An 18,099-nucleotide genomic window follows, 5' to 3' on the forward strand; every position below is an offset into this window, starting at 1 on the left:
TTGCTAAGAGAAAACGTTGTTTTATTTGCTCCTACATTGTTCAGAGGTGCAGGCACGACGCATATGTCTTCCAGTTCCCAACAGTCAGCAGATGTTAGAAAAAATGTGTTTGTTACATTTGAAATCTGTATATTTATCTTACAGAAACGCATGGATTTGCTACAGGGGGACTTTATTCACCCCCGGAGCTGTGTGAGGGACATTTTATTACAGATGCACTCACTTTCACGTCTTCTCAACAAACACCCACATACCCCCATTGAAAGGTGTGGAAGAGTAAGGACAATATTTAATATTACTTTGATTGGATTATTCTGAAAGAGGAAAGTCACATACACCTAGGATGCTTCGAGGGTGAGTAGAAGATGGACAAAATGTTAATTCTCGAGTGAATTAACACTTTAATAAAATGCACAGAAAAAAACCCCCACTGAATTCTATATTCAAACCAACCCTAAGGCTCACCCCTTCCCAGGTGAGTAACCTTCATCTCAGCCAAAAACATTTGAAATTCTAATCTGCCCTCATGTGATGTACTTAAAGCAGTCCGTGAATCACAGCATCTCCACTCACAGATCTGATGTGGCCTTGTCCAAATCGCTTACGTACTGCATGTCATGAAGAGAGAAGATGGGAGGGTAGTGAAAGAGCCAGTAAGAAGAGGCTGCGAGGCTCTTATTGTGTAAAGCAGGGGTAGACAGAGAGTCCTGCCCCCAGCCCAACAGGCCACACTGAACCAGTTTCCATGACAACAGAATTCTAATGACTACAGCCCTGTCTTTTGCTTTGAGGGAGAACGATGCAACTGGATCTCAGCGTTTCCTCTTTGTCACACCTTTTCTTTTTCCACAATAAAATGTCAGACTCTCACCATGGTCATTCAAATCTGACAGTGCTCCTGATGTACAGCAGCACAAGCCTTCTGCAGTTTAGCCAGTCAGATGGTCTAAGTCATTATATTTTGGTCTTGCCCCCCCCCCCCCCAACCCCCATCCAACCTGCTCATCCTCTCCTCTCTGTGATCTACCCATGTGACCACAGCCAGCTCTTCATTGGCTGGCACCACGAAGGCATCTGTCCAATCGGTGCTGTTCACTCATATAAACATAAGCAAAGCAGCATTCTTAAGATTCAGAACTGAGTCAGTCTTTCAGTGAGGAGTCAATGGGAAATACTACACTGTTGCACTGGGTCTCGTCCTGTACCCTCAAGTAGAGGTGATCTCGTCCTTTTTTGAGAGAACTATTCTGGCTGTAGGACCATCTGCTTTTGCCTGCATTACTTCGCTCTCACCTTCTTGACACTGTGGCCAGCTAACAGTGTTCATGGTTCAGTCCTTTTTGATAAACACTTGCAGTTTCAGCACTGACACACAGGACATGGCTGTGACACGTAAGTACTGCGAGTCTTTGAATGACTGACTCTCACACAGTAAGCTGAGAATCACACGAGTACAGTCGAAGAACTGAACGATTGGGTGATGTTTTGTTATTGGCAACACTGCATGATCATAGAGATCATAATATTTGTTCTGAAGTATTATACATTCAGTTCTTGTTTTGTAATGCATCACAGAATAGCAAGTATAGCATTTTATAAATAGATCCGGGTTGAGCTTTACTATACATAACCCTAATATTCTGCTTTTGTGTATGTGTGTGTTGGAATATAAACTTCTGATTATTATTCATATTTAAGGACTTCCTGCTTTTTGTTGTAGGGGGTCTATTTATAGCTCATGTCTTCAAAAGTCTTCAGCTTTGTTTGTCTCTGGGAGGAGGTGAATTATTGCTCATTGCTTAATAGTATTATGGCTCCTTTATCATTTTATTTATAATGGTGACTGATAGCACTGCTATACACAATTTATTTATTTTTTTTAATTTAGAGGACTCATCTGTTTGTGTGGAAAGTTTGTATAAAGAAACTAATTTGAAGCATTGTGGAAAAGAGTCAGAAACATTAATTGTAGCCACATATTAAAAGTATTATATATTTTATATCATACAATTAAAAAATTTATTGATCCTTATGATTAAACAATTACTTGATCTTGCGATAAAACATAATCACAGCAGACCTTAGCTGAGAGTAACTTCCCGAGGGATTTTGAGATGTGTTGCCAAACAATAATTGATAGACTAGTCAAAATGAATAAATTGAAATCATTAATTTAAATACTTATAATATTATTAATATAAAATTTTGCTAAGCTGTGTTATACAGGAAAAATATCCTGACATACTCTGTATGGAATATTTACAAATGTACATTGCATTTATTTATGGTTAACATAATTTTTTCTACACTGTAGAAATTATTCTACATGCATTACAACTTTTTTTTTTTTTCTTACTTGGTCTTGTTTTATTAATGGCTGTAAGGATATTTCCCTCCTGTGACCCAAGTCACTAAAATATATTTCCAGAGTGCCATCCATATGCTTAAGTACACACTTAAGTGTCAATTGCATTAAAAAGAAAGCATTGTCTCATACACTATAAAGAAAAACGCTCACTTTTCATTTAAAATGTTAAAAAAACAAAATGATGAAAGTTAAAACTTAATGAAAACTGCACTGCACCACAAATTTACTTATTGATGAAGAAAATCTGATACAATTTAAATGGACAGAAACAGATACTGTAACATGATGGAAACATTTTGTACAGTGCAATACGATTAAACACAGCAACCGAGCAACTAACCATAACCAATGTGTCCTCTATACAGACATTAGCTTGCCCACTCTCTTCAGTGAACTATGTCCACATGTTTCTCCGCAGGCTCTGACTGTGTCACAGCACTGTTGGAGATTACACTGACTTAATCCCATAGAGCTCTTCAGTTTCCCCAGTACTGTGCCACAAATGCATGCAAGGTCTGAGATAAAGAAAAACTCCATTAAGCCACACAGATAAAGCACTATAAAAGAAGACTCAGACTGAATAAACTGCAGTGTAGCCAACAGCTAATCTCATGTTAACTCACAAAACACTCCTCAGCAGTAAACTAGAAGAAGCCTCCAGGCCTTCAATCCAAAGAAAATCTTCTCCAGAACAAAGCACAAAGATTTGTTGATTCAATTATTTGAATGACTGTGTCTACACCTCTGCAGGCAGAGAAAAAACAGAAAAGGTACACCACTCAAAGTGTCATACTGCAGTGTAACACGGTGGACAGTGCCAGGCCTCACAGGCCCTCACCGAAGTCAGAGATGTTGAGCCAGGATGACCCCAAATCACGTCCAATGCTGTAAGTACATCCTCTTACGGTCCAGAAACCATACATTCCGAAATAAAGCGATACACTTCTGGTTTTGACTGTCCTGTCAGACATCAGTTTCTTGTTTAGATCTTAATTAAGTTTCCTTAAGTAAATACTCTGCCACATGCATCCCCAAAAAAAAAAAAATGTTTCCATTCCATTGTGATCTTTTTTTCTTTCTGTAAAACACCTCTTTTTTTCCTCTTTCTTTTTTTTTTTTTTAAAGTCAGCATGAAATGGAAGCTGCAATTGTCTTCCTTATTGTGACGTATATCTGGGGCTGCACGATTAATCAAAATAAAATAGAAATCATGATATGCCTTAGTGTTATTATCAAACCTCAAAGTCTGCAATTACATTAAATACTGTATATATGCATAAGGTGCCAACCATCCTCCCATTCTTAATGAGAAATATTAATAAGAAGCTCTTAACAAAAGAGCTTTAAGGGCTCCACACAGTTTTCTGTCAAAATAAAAGTTTGAAGATGTAAAATGTGAAAATAAATAGATTAAGACAGGCATAAATATTACTGTAATTTTACATTTGTAATAAATTCTTAATTTTATTTTAGTGAAATTTTACAATAGTATATTTTCTTAGTAATAGTAATTACATTTTTTATAATAATAATAATAATAATAATAATACATATATTAATTATTCTCACAATTCTCAGAATTATAAGAATGCAAAAAGAGATAAAAAGTCACAACAATGTATTATTATTATTAGGGCTGCACGATTAATGGAAATGGAAACAAAATTGCACTTCGACAGAAGCTTCAATTTTCATGCAAATCTTTCAGTAAGTACGGTTCTGTGATCAGCAGTAAATCTCCACCCGAAAGCCAGAGGGCAGTCTCGCGCTCAAAATCCAAATACGCCCCAAAGAAGAAACCAATGAAATGCTGATAACGGTAGCTGGATAAACCCATAGACAGTAAAAGAAATGGACACAGCGACCCCATTGGAACTCAATTGAGACAAGTGAAGCCCATTTTTAGCGTTTTTTAGCACTTCCGTTTCTGACGCGCAGACTCAAACGAAGCTTGACGACGTCAGCAACCTGTCTGCCAGATGTAAATCTTCTAAGTGGCTGTGCGTGAAAACTGCCATCGTTAATCTTGCAGAGACAGCGAGCTTGAGCGGGGGGTTCTTTGTCGTGAGTGAGCAGGAGTAAGTATTCTGACTAATTATTTTGTATAGTATTTTAAAATGTAACGCCAGTACTAATAATACCATATTAAGTTAATTGCCTGCGAGCTTCTCCTCCTGTCTGTACGGTAATGCCGACAGAGAGACGAGTGGTTATGATGCAATCGTTAGCCTATTTTTTACAAAAACTGTTTATACGGGGCCATAATGTAACATAGAAGGTAATGGAGCCCTTTATACATTGTCGTGTATCTTTAGAAATAAATAATGGACAAACGGAGTCTTTAAACGCCTCAGATGTAAAGTTATTCGCTGTCAAAGTGACGCCAAAATGAATGGGAGTCAATGGGAATGCTAACGCAAGTGAAGTTCTGCTAAAAGATGGCAGCCCCCACCCGACTTCAACGTCATTTTGAAAGCGAATAACTTTACATCTGAGGCGTTTAAAGACTCCATTTGTCCATTAATTATTTCTAAATATACACGACAATGTATAAAGGGCTCCATTACCTTCTATGTTACATTATGGCCCCGTAGAAACAGTTTTTGTAAAAATAGGCTAACGATTGCGTCATAACTACTCGACTCTCTGTCGCATTACCGTACAGACAGGAGGAGAAGCTCGCAGGAAATTAACTTAATATGGCGTACTGGCGTTACATTTTAAAATACTATACAAAATAATTAATCAGAATACTTACTCCTGCTCACTCACGACACAGAACTCGTGGTCCAAGACCACGAGGTCCAAGAACTGAAAGAATGGGGTCGCTGTGTCCATTTCTTTTACTGTCTATGGGATAAACACTTAACCGCTTTTATTGATTCAACATGACTAATATATGACCGCATTTAAGTGCCACACTGAATGTTTTTTCGGAAGATTACAATATTACATTTTTCCAGTATAAAAAAATAAAATAAATAAATGTTTCGAGAATAAAGTCGTAAAAGGCCTACTACGAGAATAAAGTCGAAATATTACAAGAATATATTTGAAATATTACATTTAAATTACATTTACATGTATTCATTTAGCAGACGCTTTTATCCAAAGTGACTTACAGATGAGGACAGTGGAAGCAATCAAAAACAACAAAAAGAGCAATGATATATAAGTGCTATAACAAGTCTCAGTTAGGTTAACACAGTGCACGTAGCATGGGATTTTAAATGATATTATAAAAAAAAAGAAAACAGATAGAATAATAAAAGAATAGAGCAAGCTAGTGTTAAAGATCTTTTCACACACACACACACACACACACACACACACACACACACATACATTTATGAGAATAAAGAATAAATAAATATTATGAGAATAAAGTCTAAATGTTTCGAGAATAAAGTTGAAATGTTTAGAAAATAAAGTCGTAATAGGCCTATGAGAATAAAGTCAAAATATTATGAGAATAAAGTCGAAATGTTTCAAGAATAAAGTCAAAATGTTTCGAGAATAAAGTGGTAATAGGCCTACTACGAGCATAAAGTCTAAATATTTTGTGAATAAAGTCAAAACATTACGAGAAAACATTTTCACATAGCCTTTTTGGAATTTTCACAAAGAAACAGTTTAATTTAATGAGTTTTTCACATAAATGCAGCGATCTGATCATTAAAGAGCTTGAAATACATATTATTGTAAGACACATAGTTTGTGTTTCACTATAAAACTGATTTTGAAAGCTGAGACATTAAAAATAGTTATATCAAAAGCACGAATCTTATTGATGTTGGGTGGCTGGCGCACTACAAATAACGAATGCAATGGAAGATGTGAAATATTATTTCCAAGCATACTGTCCCCACGAGTATGACACATGGTATGATTTCTGCTTATAATCCCACATATATTTGTAGTGTATAGAATAAGAGAGCTACAGCGCTCCTTATAACTGACAACTGACAAAATTCCAAATGTACAATATTGTGGAAAGGTTCAATATTGAAGACACCTGATGTCACACTGTAATCAGCTAATTAACTCAAAAAACCTGCTACGGCCTTTAAATGGTCTCTCAGTCTACTTCTGTAGGCTACACAACATGGGGAAGACTGCTGATTTGACAGTCGTCCAAAAGATGAACATTGACACCTTGCACAAGGAGGGCAAGACACAAAAGGTCATTGCAAAAGAGGCTGGCTGTTCACAGAACTCTGTGTCCAAGCACATTAATAGAGAGGTGAAGGGGAGGAAAAGATGTGGTAGTAAAAAAAAAAGTACAAGCAATAGAGATAACCGCACCCTGGAGAGGATTGTGAAACAAAACCCATTCAAAAATGTGGGGAGATTCACAAAGAGTGGACTGCAGCTGGAGTCAGTGCTTCAAGAACCACCACGCACAGACGTATGCAAGACATGGGTTTCAGCTGTCACATTCCTTGTGTCAAGCCACTCTTGAACAACAGACAGCGTCAGAAGCGTCTCGCCTGGGCTAGAGACAAAAAGGACTGCTGCGGAGTGGTCCAAAGTTATGTGCTCTGATGAAAGTAAATTTTGCATTTCCTTTGGATTTGTTAGGGTCCCAGAGTCTGGAGGAAGAGAGGAGAGGCACACAATCCACGTTGCTTGAGGTCCAGTGTTAAGTTTCAACAGTCAGTGATGGTTTGTGGTGCCATGTCATCTGCTGGTGTTGGTCCAGTGTGTTTTCTGAGGTCCAAGGTTAATGCAGCAGTATACCAGGACGTTTTAGAGCATTTCATGCTTCCTGCTGCTGACCAACTTTATGGAGATGCAGATTTCATTTTCCAAAAGGAAACCTGGGCTCTAACACCTGAGCAGTGCCACAGACTGATCGACTCCATGCCACGCTGCATTGCTGCAGTAATTCAGGCAAAAGGAGCCCCAACTAACTATTGAGTGCTGTACATGCTCATAATTTTCATGTTCATACTTTTCAGTTGGCCAATATTTCTAAAAATTCTTTCTTTTATATTTGTCTTAACTAATATTTTAATTTCCTGAGATACTGAATTTGGGATTTTACTTGGTTGTCAGTTATAATCATCAAAATTAAAAGAAATAAACCTTTGAAATATATAAATCTGCGTGTAATGAATGAGTATAATATACACGTTTCACTTTTTGAATGGAATTAGTGAAATTATATGACCAGCACCTGTATACTTGATGGCATGAAGAGCCACTGGCTTGCTGCTGGTTCAAGGTATTGTGTCTGATTTCAATTTCTAAAGAGAACTACGAGAGAAGCTCCAGCCAGAAGTAATCGAGCTGATTAAACAGCAGAGGTTGAACCGCATGTATGAGGGCACATGCTTTAGGAAGATCAGTGCTCGTCGCAGACAAGGTCAGTTCAATCAGGATACAATTACATGTGCACAGGTAAACATAATCATGCATCATAGATTTAGAATTTTTTTTTTTTTTTTATGTATCTGATCACAGATGCATAGATGTAGTGTTTAGCTAACAAAAACATGACATTGAATTCATATTGCATAGTCATAAGATAAAGGAAGATACTCTATTTGAACTCTTCATATGGTTTAATGTCTATGCAAATTTTTTATAATCTACTCAAGGGCACCAGACTTGGGTTCCCCTGACTACTTTATCCTAATGCTTGGTCTGTTTGATATTACAAACACAACAACTTAAAGATATCATATATTAAAAGAATAATCTAATTCTGTTTTTTTTTTTTTGGACACACAGCAACAAATATGCAAATGCTCTCTCATTTTCTCTAAAAGAGAGAACCATTGTGCTCTCTTCATTTCTTAATTTTTATTTCCAAACCTACTATGAAATAGCAATATCTAAATAAATGAGAGGGCAGCCAGTTGAGACTTGATGTTTTTAATCAAAACTGATTTTCTCAGGTCACTGCTGCTTTAATAAAAATCTAATTTTCATTTACAGTGCTGTTGACCTGCTAGTGGAAAAAAAAACTGTAAAATCTAATTGGAATGGATCATTATGAGGACAGTAAAAAGCAAGTTGCAAGAAAACAGCCAATCAATAACTTGCACAGCACATAACATGCATATTCTTATCTATATCCATCTCACTTTTTCTCCCATAGACAAGTTCTGGTATTGCCGTCTATCACCAAACCACAAAGTGTTACACTATGGAGATATAGAGGAATTCTCACAAGGACAAATTTCACCTGAATCTCTCCAGGAGAAAGGTGAGCAATACACTTCTTATAAATGACATTGTTGTAAATTAAAATGACTGTTTTTTTTACCTGTAATGGCTTTTATTATTCATCACATTGACTGTTGACGCCATATTGACCCACAAGCTTGAATCAGACTAGCGCCAAACACGCTCTTTTTGGACAATCATAGTGAAGTAGAATATAATTTCTACTGTTCTAAATTTTCCAACTTCTACGTCCAGTGACAGTAGCAGATATCAAAGCAGTGGTCACGGGTAAAGACTGCCCACACATGAAGGAAAAAGGAGCACTTAAGAATAAGGTAAGAAATTATTATTGCAACTAATCACACCAGACAGGACAGGACTAGGTGTAGTGGATCCATACTCAGAGCTCACAAGGCAGGCTGATTTTATTGAAATGACAAATTACAGCCTTAAACTCAAGATAACTAGTCAAAACAAATATATAATAAAACAAACCTATAGGCAGAACAATGCACGACGACAATGGTGGCCTCAAACCAAAGAATACTGTAGGAATACAATAAGAATACAAACTATAGAATACATCAATGGACTTTGCCTCAAACAAACACATCAACAGCTGAAAACAATTAGCAATTAATTCAGCAATGCCAATTAAGTCCAAATGACGCCATCTAGTGGTTAGATGTGGATAAAGGACTAATGGAGTCAACAACAAGGCAAAAAAACACGTCCACTGTATGTATGGTCTCTTATTCTTATTGACCATTCATGACAAAAGGTGTCTTTCTGAACTTGAACAAGAAAAATATACATTGTTTATAGTTAAAGCTGAGTTATTGTTTATAGTCAAAGCAAACAGTAAGCAATAAAGTAATGACATGAGATAACAATCTCTTGTAGGTAGGTTATATTTGCACAGGCAACACAGACACACACACACACACACACACACACTTACTTCACTGAACGTACGACTTAAGCGCCGTGGATGTATTATGTGTATATGTGTATGTTTATGTGGCTATTGTTGATAGATCTGCCATATTCAGAGCAGTAGAAGAGCCTGTCGAATAAAAAATAAAAATAAAGTCACGGCCAAAGAAATTTACCTGAATTGTTTGAGTTTTCAGTTTGCCCTATTGCGATTAAAAAATAAAAAATAAAAATAAAAACGAGAATAACTACTGCGCGCAAAGACCGCACACAATTCGAATAGGCTCTTCAAAAGCATACGATACAACCCACCTAACTATTGTTGTTGAATTCTCAAATAAATCGCCTAAATATTAACCAGTTCCTTTATTGAAAAGTTCAAAAAGATGATTAACGCGTTTGAATAAGACAATCCGACGAATCTGAGCAGAGCGTTAAATCAACATGTGCAGGCGCTTTATAACCAGGAACGTCTTTCTTCTGCGCTTTTGGAAATCAAGCACGTTTTTGTTTTTATTTTTCTTGTAAAAGACATACATTTGCCTGTAAATTTGTAATAATTTAATGGACATTCGTCTCTGAAATCTTATTTTTAAAACTTAGTTTTAAAGTTCTTAGCATTTTCAAGTTTTAAAATGTCCTTGCTGGGAACTGCACTCCAGCTGGTTGACTTTGGCAGGAGAGTGTAGCGATGACAGAAGCCCTCTGTGGTGCAGAGGCACCTGTAGTTAAGTGCAAATGGAAGTTGTGTAGTAGGAAGCGAGGTCAAGTACTCCAGGCTTGGAGATTGTTATTCTTCCTCTGCTTTTCAGGAGCTGCTGGAGCTGGCTTTTTCGATTCATCATAACTCTGATGAATATCTGAACTTCATTGCTCCGGACAAGCATGAAGTGAGTATGTCATAGCAGACAAGGCCAGGACAGTCATATAAAAAGGATTTTGGTCTCGTGGAAAGATAAACAACCTTTGTTTTTCATAAGATAATAACATCACCTAATCATTTAGACATCAAAGCCAATATAACTTTTTTTATACTATATCACTCATACACTACTTGAATTCATGCATTGTCCTCAATAATACTCTATTATATAAACCTTTTTTTTTCTCCCCAACTAGTTCTGCATTTGGACTGATGGCTTGAATGCTGTTTTGGGAAAGGAGATGACAAGTGAGCTCACCAAATCAGATATGGACACTCTGGTTAATATGGAGCTGAAACTTCGCCTCTTGGACCTCGAAAACATTCAGATTCCTGATGTCCCTCCTCCTGTTCCCAAAGAGCCCAGCACTTACGACTTTGTGTACGATTTTAGCCAACAGCACATTTGAGACTGGAATAAAGTCCTTACTCATGCTGATAAACAGCTGTAAGTAAGGAGGAGTGCTGACTTTTTTTTCTGTTTTTGCTATTCGTGTTTCCTCACTTTCCTCTCCAATGGACTGAATAGAGTTCAGATCATTACATTTTGCTCTAGATTGTGACTATGATGTGATGCTTAGTTTTCTATTTCACTAAAATGCCCCTCTTGACTTTACAGTTCTGCAAAGAGGAAAACCTCACAGTTACATTTTTTCATTTATGAGTTTTAATGAATAATCAACTTGGTATCATGCAACCCTTTTGTGTAAGTGAAGTGCATATCTATAGAAAATACTGAAAATGGATTAGTTTCATAATCATATAAAATAAAATTCAGAAGCTACATTAAGTCATGAACACATACACAGAACACATACACTTTCTCTTCCAAACATGTGACAACCACACTGCCTTCCTGTTCCCCAATATACAGTTTGCATCATATTATATTGTTGCTCAAAATCTCCACACTAGTATCATTCACACTTGCAAGGTACAGTTTGGACATTCTTAGTCTTATCTATGGTTCTTAAAGCAAAATATTTAACCTTTATGCTATGCTGAAAATCCTTTATCTAATTTGGAGTTCCTCACCAGCCTTTTTTAAAAAAAAACTATATACCCTGTGTGAACAAAGTAATTATGTTTAATTCCAATGCAACAACCTTACCTAGAATTTTCAGGGGTCAATAAACAGGTCAAACGACCAGAACACAAGGGATATTGCTTGTAAAGTTCACTCATATATTATCATAAATTATTAGTTTTCACTGACATCATTTACTTTTCAAATATTTTGTGTTATTTTAAGTTATAGGACACTGTTAAATGCTCAAACTATTAGTTTCACTCCACCCAAACGGAATGTAAAATCATTATGATTTTAAAACTTTAGTTTAAAATGAAGTATGACATGTCACCGCACACAAAAATGTTGGCACCAATTTACATTTTAGAGATCACCAAACCAAATATAATTAGCATGTCTAGTCTTTTGTTTGTCGGAAAAAGCCAACATCTGAAATGATATGCCCATGAATCAAATATTTATTTAGATTCACTATTTAAGGTCACATATCAGAGCTTTCTGATAAACTGTTCCAATGAGCAGCTTTCCTCCATATGGGGTGGCCACTGAAGAAGCAATGATCACACTGCCGTCATCTGCATATACCTGAGTCACCCGGGGCTTTTCAGACAGGATGTTCTCAATCCTGATAACCTACAGGAGAACAAGGAATTATTGATTTTTACTCTTTTACAACTGAGAGCAAACAGTAAATAATGAAGAAAAAAAATATTAACATCAAATTGCCAACAAATTAAATGAACACACATTCTTCAATAAATATTTATTTGCTGCAACGCACTCACCTCAGAGCCCGGCGGATCATTCGGATCACCAAGCATGAATTTGAGACCATTTGGGTGGCATCCCAGCCACAGATCTCCAGATTCACGGTCCACCTCAATATTGTCACACAGTGACCCCACATCAACCTCCTGGGTAGAAAAAAATTCACATGCAGTTATATTAACAAAATTAACACGTCAGCAGTCCGTTCTCCTAAGAAAACAAAAATTGTCAATGCGCTTTCAAGGTTGTTTAAAGCTAACACATCCAATAAAGCTAAAACTCATAATGTTCAATATAGGATACAAAATTAAGGATTGTGTTTACCTTTACATAAGACAATACAGTGTTTTTTTGTATTTCCATGACACTAATTTTGTGCTTCAGGATGTTTGACACATACAAATGCCTGAAATAAATGAAGTTACTTGTATTAACAACATGAGAGGACATTAGAAATGCATTAATATTGCATTACACTACACTTTCATCAATGAAAATTCTTGACTTTTTCTGAAACTTGCCTTTTATCGGGGGAGATATTAATGCCATTGGCGGATGAAAAGCCCCCTGCCACAACCTGCACAGTCTGAGGACTGTAGTAGACGACGTCACACCAGGATAAAGACAGAAGTGGCTCCAGAACCTTGAGAATCCCATTAGTGAAGTAATGGTCATTGGTGGCATAAAAGCTTTCCGTCCCCACAGCTACTATATCATTCACACTAAAGATGCACATTAACAGGAATTTTATTTCTGATCAGGTTTAGGGTTGCAGACACATTGTGTTTAAAGAAGCACATACTTGTGCAGTAGTTCATGCCTGATGGTCTTAATGTAATGAAGAGCATTTTCATCCTCAACAAATCGGAAAATCTCCACTTGGCTTTTGCCTTGAGGATGATTAACAACAAACAGGTATATGGCACCATCTGTAATAAGAAGATGAATTCATACACTATTAGACTTCTATCAAATGTATACATTTTTAATGTTTATAAGTGAAGATCAAATCGTCAAATTGTAAAACGTCTTTTGACCACTAGGTGGCTAGTTTTCCTTACTATGTAATTTGGACAATGCCAAAGGAAACTATTTGTATTGTAAACTATACAAAAACATATTACTACAAAATCAATGTATATATTCATACGTGTCTACATTCCATAGAGCCGTTCATGGAACACTTAAAACAACTATGGAATCAAGAAACATTTTTTAAAAATGAGGAATCGCAACTAAACTTCATGCAACCCAGATTATTGCTAGAAATGTATTTATTTAATAAAAATGGCAAACCTTTTTCATCGGTGTACACACTGATTCCATGCGGATTAAAAGAGCCTTTGTCAAACTGACCCTTGATGTTCAGTGCTTTAATTTTCAGATCAGAATCCAACAGATTCAGGGAGTAGATCTTTCCAGGGTCATCTGAATAGGACGGTAAGCCTGGATACTTCAAGCCCTGGGTTTAATTGATCATAATTCATTAGAAGACTATCTTTTTGCACTCACTCTGTCCACCACTGCTTAGACAATTTACCCTCAGTATCACTTCTGTTTACACTTTGTATGAATACAGTACGATTCTGTATTGATTTACACTTGATGCAAACAGTGTCCTCCATTGTATTTATACTATTTCACATATTATAGTAGTATTATATAGTATTAGCTGCTAGCTTAAAAAGTTGAGCAGACATCGTAGCATTGATTCAACTCTAGCCTCATGCTGCACTGCATTGGTGATAGAGTTTGAGTATATCCAGGAACATACCCACACCTTTTGATTAATAATGACGTATTGTCTTCTTAACTAATCAAAATGCTTAGTGAAAAGATTCATTACATACAGTGCTCAGAAAAGCCAATCCATCGTCAAGTATGGTGATATCTTCAGCCCCATACTCTGTTGAAAACACGGAAATAACATCAAAATATCCTCATTTCAAGTGTTAGAAACATACAAACACATTACATTATTTCAAACTGACCAGCAAATGACAGCGAAGCAGTGTGTCTAACGTGTATCTTACCTATGCCCTCTATTAGGTGACAGTTGGGAAGGTAGTTTTGGGTAAGTTCTCTGGAGGAAAGTGATAAATGTCTGTAGAGAGGAATTACAATAAAAACACATTTATTATATTTTGCGTGAGTTTTTAAAAGTTTGGACTCGTTATTAAAAAAAGTAACGTTAGCAACAAAGGATAGAACAGCGTTCTAGTCAAAGAAAGCCTTTATTGCAATTGAAAGCATTGGTAGGCAAAGAGGCAAACGTTAAATGCAACTGGAAATATCGACAAACCTAAGTGCAACGAGCCTTTCTCCGATGAAAGCTGCCAGAGCAACAGCAGCTAACGAGAGCACTGCTAACTTGCCCATACTGCCCGAAAACACTCGTAAACAACATTAACCCTTATCAGTGTTGTCAGGGTTGCCAGGTCCTTTGAAATCAAATCGGCCTGATTTCTAATCAAGACTAGTCCAATAGCGTTTTCCCACGGTGTTCAACTTTCTCGGTCGTGCCTCCGGTCGAAACCGTGTTCTGGGGAAATCGCTTTAATCTGCGGCAACAGTGTAATAGCGCGGGAAAAGCACGGACTTGGCAACACGGTGCCGCATGGTTCTTTACCCAGAAGTGTATGCCTGTAGGCCTATCTCTAGATGTCGCGTTTTTTTTCTTTTCCACAATGAATTGCTGTTTTTCTTTTATCTTTTTTTCTTTTTGGCCAATATACAGAAGGGAGTATTTGCGTTATATTACGTTTTGATAGTGTCAACATTGTGTTATTATTCATCCTGGATCAGCAGTTAATATAAGCTGGCTGTCAATCAGAAGGGGATTGCAAAATCTGGACAGAATATCTAGACTTCTTGGGCTTGGAAATGGTTGAGAGGGGGTTCAGCGAAAAATCGGCAGCTGTCAGCAGGAAGTGGCTGTCACTGGCAGCAGGAAGTGGCTGCCAATAAAACCGGATGGCAGCTGTCGCTAATACCCGGAAATTGGAGGAGGCTGCCGGCGGCAACAAGACAAATAAATAATTATATACGCTTATGATTATGTTTAATACTTTTTAAAATAAGTTTAAAGGTCAGTATTGTATATTATTTGATTTAAAATATTGATCAAATATAAACAAAGAAATAAGATCATTTTGCTAAACGTTAATTTCCAGCTGAATGTTTATGCATGCATGTATCATTGTTTGTGTGAAATAAAACAATTTGTATTTATATTTATTTATATACGAGAGTGGCACTTACTGGGTGTATGTTGTATATTTATTATAGGCTATATACACAAATGACTGAAAAGAGAGAGTCTCAGAGACCTTTATTTAAAATCATAATTTGCGGTTATATTTGTAGTATTTCAAGAAACAACTATATATATATATATATATATATATATCTAGTATAAAGTAGCTTTTAAATTTGTAACTGGGTTAGTAAGTTGTCAAAGTCAGTGCTTTACAATGTAAACAGTATAAAATATATCCAGTAAGCAAGCAGACTAAAATATCAATCAGAATCACTAACAACAATCCGGAGGGATTTTCAAGACTCTTAGATCAGAACTGAGGAGTTCTGATGGAGTTACTTCTCCAACATCTTGCACCAATCACTGTACAACCCAGGGTGAATGTGCATCTCTCCTCATTTTCCTCTTGCAACATGGTCAAGTCAAGCATTGTTTATTTATATAGTGCTTTTAATAATACAGATCAAATCAAAGCAACTTTACAGTATTAAATAGGAAAATAGTGTGTCAGTCAATAATGCAGAAGGACATTAGTAAACTCAGTTTGTAGTCAGTTTAAAAGGCAGTTTATCATTGAATTCAGTGAAGTCATCCTTCAGCTCGGTTCAGTTTAAATAGTATCTGTGGAATCATTTGCAATCATGTCAATGAGATCGCTGTAAATGAAGTGACCACAACAAAGCAAGCCAGAGGCGACAAGGAACCAAAACTCCACCGGTGACAAAATGGAGTAAAAACAAGGTCTTTACAGAGGATCTGTATATGGGGCTCTAGTTGTCCTGGTCTCCGCTGTCTTTCAGGGCTGTAGAGGTCCTTTCTAGGTGCGATCCACCATCTGGTCTGGATACGTACTCGATCCGCGTGACTGCAGTGACCTCCGAATAAAAAAGAAACTATCTATACGATGTTTGATAGGGAGCCAGTGCAGCGTTTACAGAACTGGGCTAATCCGGTCATACTTCCTGATTCTAGGAAGAACTCTAGCTGCTGCATTTTATTATTCATAAGAAAATGGTGACATTAATACCTAAATTGCTTTATTAACAGTAGACATGCATGCACAGCCATATTAATGATTATTCCCATTGCATCTTGTCATCATGTACGGAGCAGTGATTACATTTTCATGCATAATTTGCACACCTGGTAAGCAGTTGATGTAAACCTCGTCGCAGTGTCTGCAGGGTGTACATTTTGTTGAATTCCTGACATGGCTTAGACTTGTTCTCCATTTTGTTCCACCTGTATATTGAGATGAGGAGTATGAAAACAGCATTATTACAAAGATAAACATTCAGACATGGCAACTGAGAAATGTAATGTTATGGCACCTTTTTAAACCTCTAATCAAATATGTAAAAGAAAATACTCAGTCAAGCCAGCTGGATTGTGCCCTCTTTCGAAAGGAGTCTGTATACAGTACAGCAGACTTCTGAATTTGGAACAAACCAAAGACAGACTTAATATTGTAGCATCACCCTCCTCCAGGATCACGTAAAGAAGAATTTCCAACAGGACAGCATCTGGCAACTATTGGGTATTACAAAAAAAAAAAAGGTGTCAATGCCATGGTTTTGTCTCAAGATACACATCAGTAATGTTTTTTTTTTCTTTTCTAAATGCATGTTTACAAAAGCTACTTCAATGTAAAAATTATAGTAAAAAAAAAAAAAAAAAAAAAAAAATTGTTGTGCCTTCACATGCTTACAACTTCAACTGGTACACAGAACAGTTCTGCACATGCATAGTATTAGAGAAAACACACCTCAATAGTGTAAAAAAAAAAAGGGATTCTTCTTTTAAGAACTCTTAAGTTAATGTATATCACACAATCTCCTGAAAGACTTAACATGCAAAAATATATGGTTAGTGTTGCACATTTATCTTCTATCATTCCAGTCAAACAACATTCTTTTATATTATTCAATAGACTGTTAACACGCTAACAAACGTTCAAATTTAATGGTACGTCAAACGGTAGGCCCCAAACAAGGTACACAAACAACGTTGCTACCACTAATTAGATTTTATTGAACAATTAAACCAAAGTAGGCACCAAGTCTACCAAGTCGTTCACCAAGATAACAATTAAAATCAAACTTACAACGCAAAAAAAACATTAATTACTCCGATGACCAATTTCTGAACTTACCGTTTGAACAATCGCAACCATTACTGAAGCGTTTGGGTGCAGTTATATCTGATTGGTTGCGCCCACGTTGGTCGATACTGATTGGCTCCCACCGATCGGCAGGTCCCGCCTACCATCCGGCTGCCAGTTACTGCCTTCCGGCTGTCAGTTACTGCCTTCCGGCTGTCAATGGCAGCCACTTCCTGCTGCCAGCTGCCGATTTTTTATCTGAACCCCTGCTGAAATGGTTTTTGAATAGAGACATCTTGAAATGAAATTGTGTAGAATTTCATTTAACCAAACAGGCAGTTGTGCTTGTGATAGTTGGGCCGCAGGTTTTTTTTTTTCTGCTACTATCAAACAAGCCAAGATTTGATTAAAGTGACTGGATATTGTTTGTAGGGTTAATTCAGAATATGGAAAATATCAACCCAATCTGAGAAAGCATAGCTTTTTTACAGGGTGACATTTATGAATTTGTACAATTTGTAAGGAAATGCATGATTGTTTT

At 36.7% G+C, this 18,099-nt stretch overlaps 2 protein-coding genes and 1 long non-coding RNA gene across 3 annotated transcripts; 1 reads left to right on the forward strand and 2 right to left on the reverse strand.

The window, feature by feature from the left end:
• The first annotated feature begins 1,194 nt into the window (after window positions 1–1,194).
• LOC113079746 (engulfment and cell motility protein 1-like) lies at window positions 1,195–11,443 on the forward strand. Its single transcript, XM_026251947.1, has 7 exons — window positions 1,195–1,392; window positions 3,119–3,255; window positions 7,624–7,736; window positions 8,475–8,582; window positions 8,798–8,877; window positions 10,291–10,368; window positions 10,598–11,443. Exons 2-7 carry the CDS (start codon window positions 3,218–3,220, stop codon window positions 10,808–10,810), a joined length of 630 nt encoding a protein of 209 aa, XP_026107732.1. The 5' UTR covers window positions 1,195–1,392; window positions 3,119–3,217; the 3' UTR covers window positions 10,811–11,443.
• LOC113079744 (serum paraoxonase/arylesterase 2) lies at window positions 11,052–14,770 on the reverse strand. Its single transcript, XM_026251946.1, has 9 exons — window positions 14,501–14,770; window positions 14,232–14,302; window positions 14,049–14,104; window positions 13,495–13,660; window positions 13,001–13,127; window positions 12,720–12,920; window positions 12,523–12,604; window positions 12,216–12,344; window positions 11,052–12,063 (listed from the first exon to the last, which is right to left on the reverse strand). Exons 1-9 carry the CDS (start codon window positions 14,575–14,577, stop codon window positions 11,902–11,904), a joined length of 1,071 nt encoding a protein of 356 aa, XP_026107731.1. The 5' UTR covers window positions 14,578–14,770; the 3' UTR covers window positions 11,052–11,901.
• A 1,500-nt stretch (window positions 14,771–16,270) lies between these two features.
• Window positions 16,271–17,011, reverse strand: LOC113079749 (uncharacterized). The gene is made up of 3 exons (XR_003281750.1): window positions 16,827–17,011; window positions 16,601–16,699; window positions 16,271–16,332 (listed from the first exon to the last, which is right to left on the reverse strand). It is a non-coding gene; the product is annotated as an uncharacterized LOC113079749 (long non-coding RNA).
• Window positions 17,012–18,099: the final 1,088 nt, after the last annotated feature.

The sequence above is a fragment of the Carassius auratus genome, unplaced genomic scaffold (assembly GCF_003368295.1).
Source record: "Carassius auratus strain Wakin unplaced genomic scaffold, ASM336829v1 scaf_tig00029140, whole genome shotgun sequence".
NCBI classification, from domain to species: domain Eukaryota; kingdom Metazoa; phylum Chordata; class Actinopteri; order Cypriniformes; family Cyprinidae; genus Carassius; species Carassius auratus.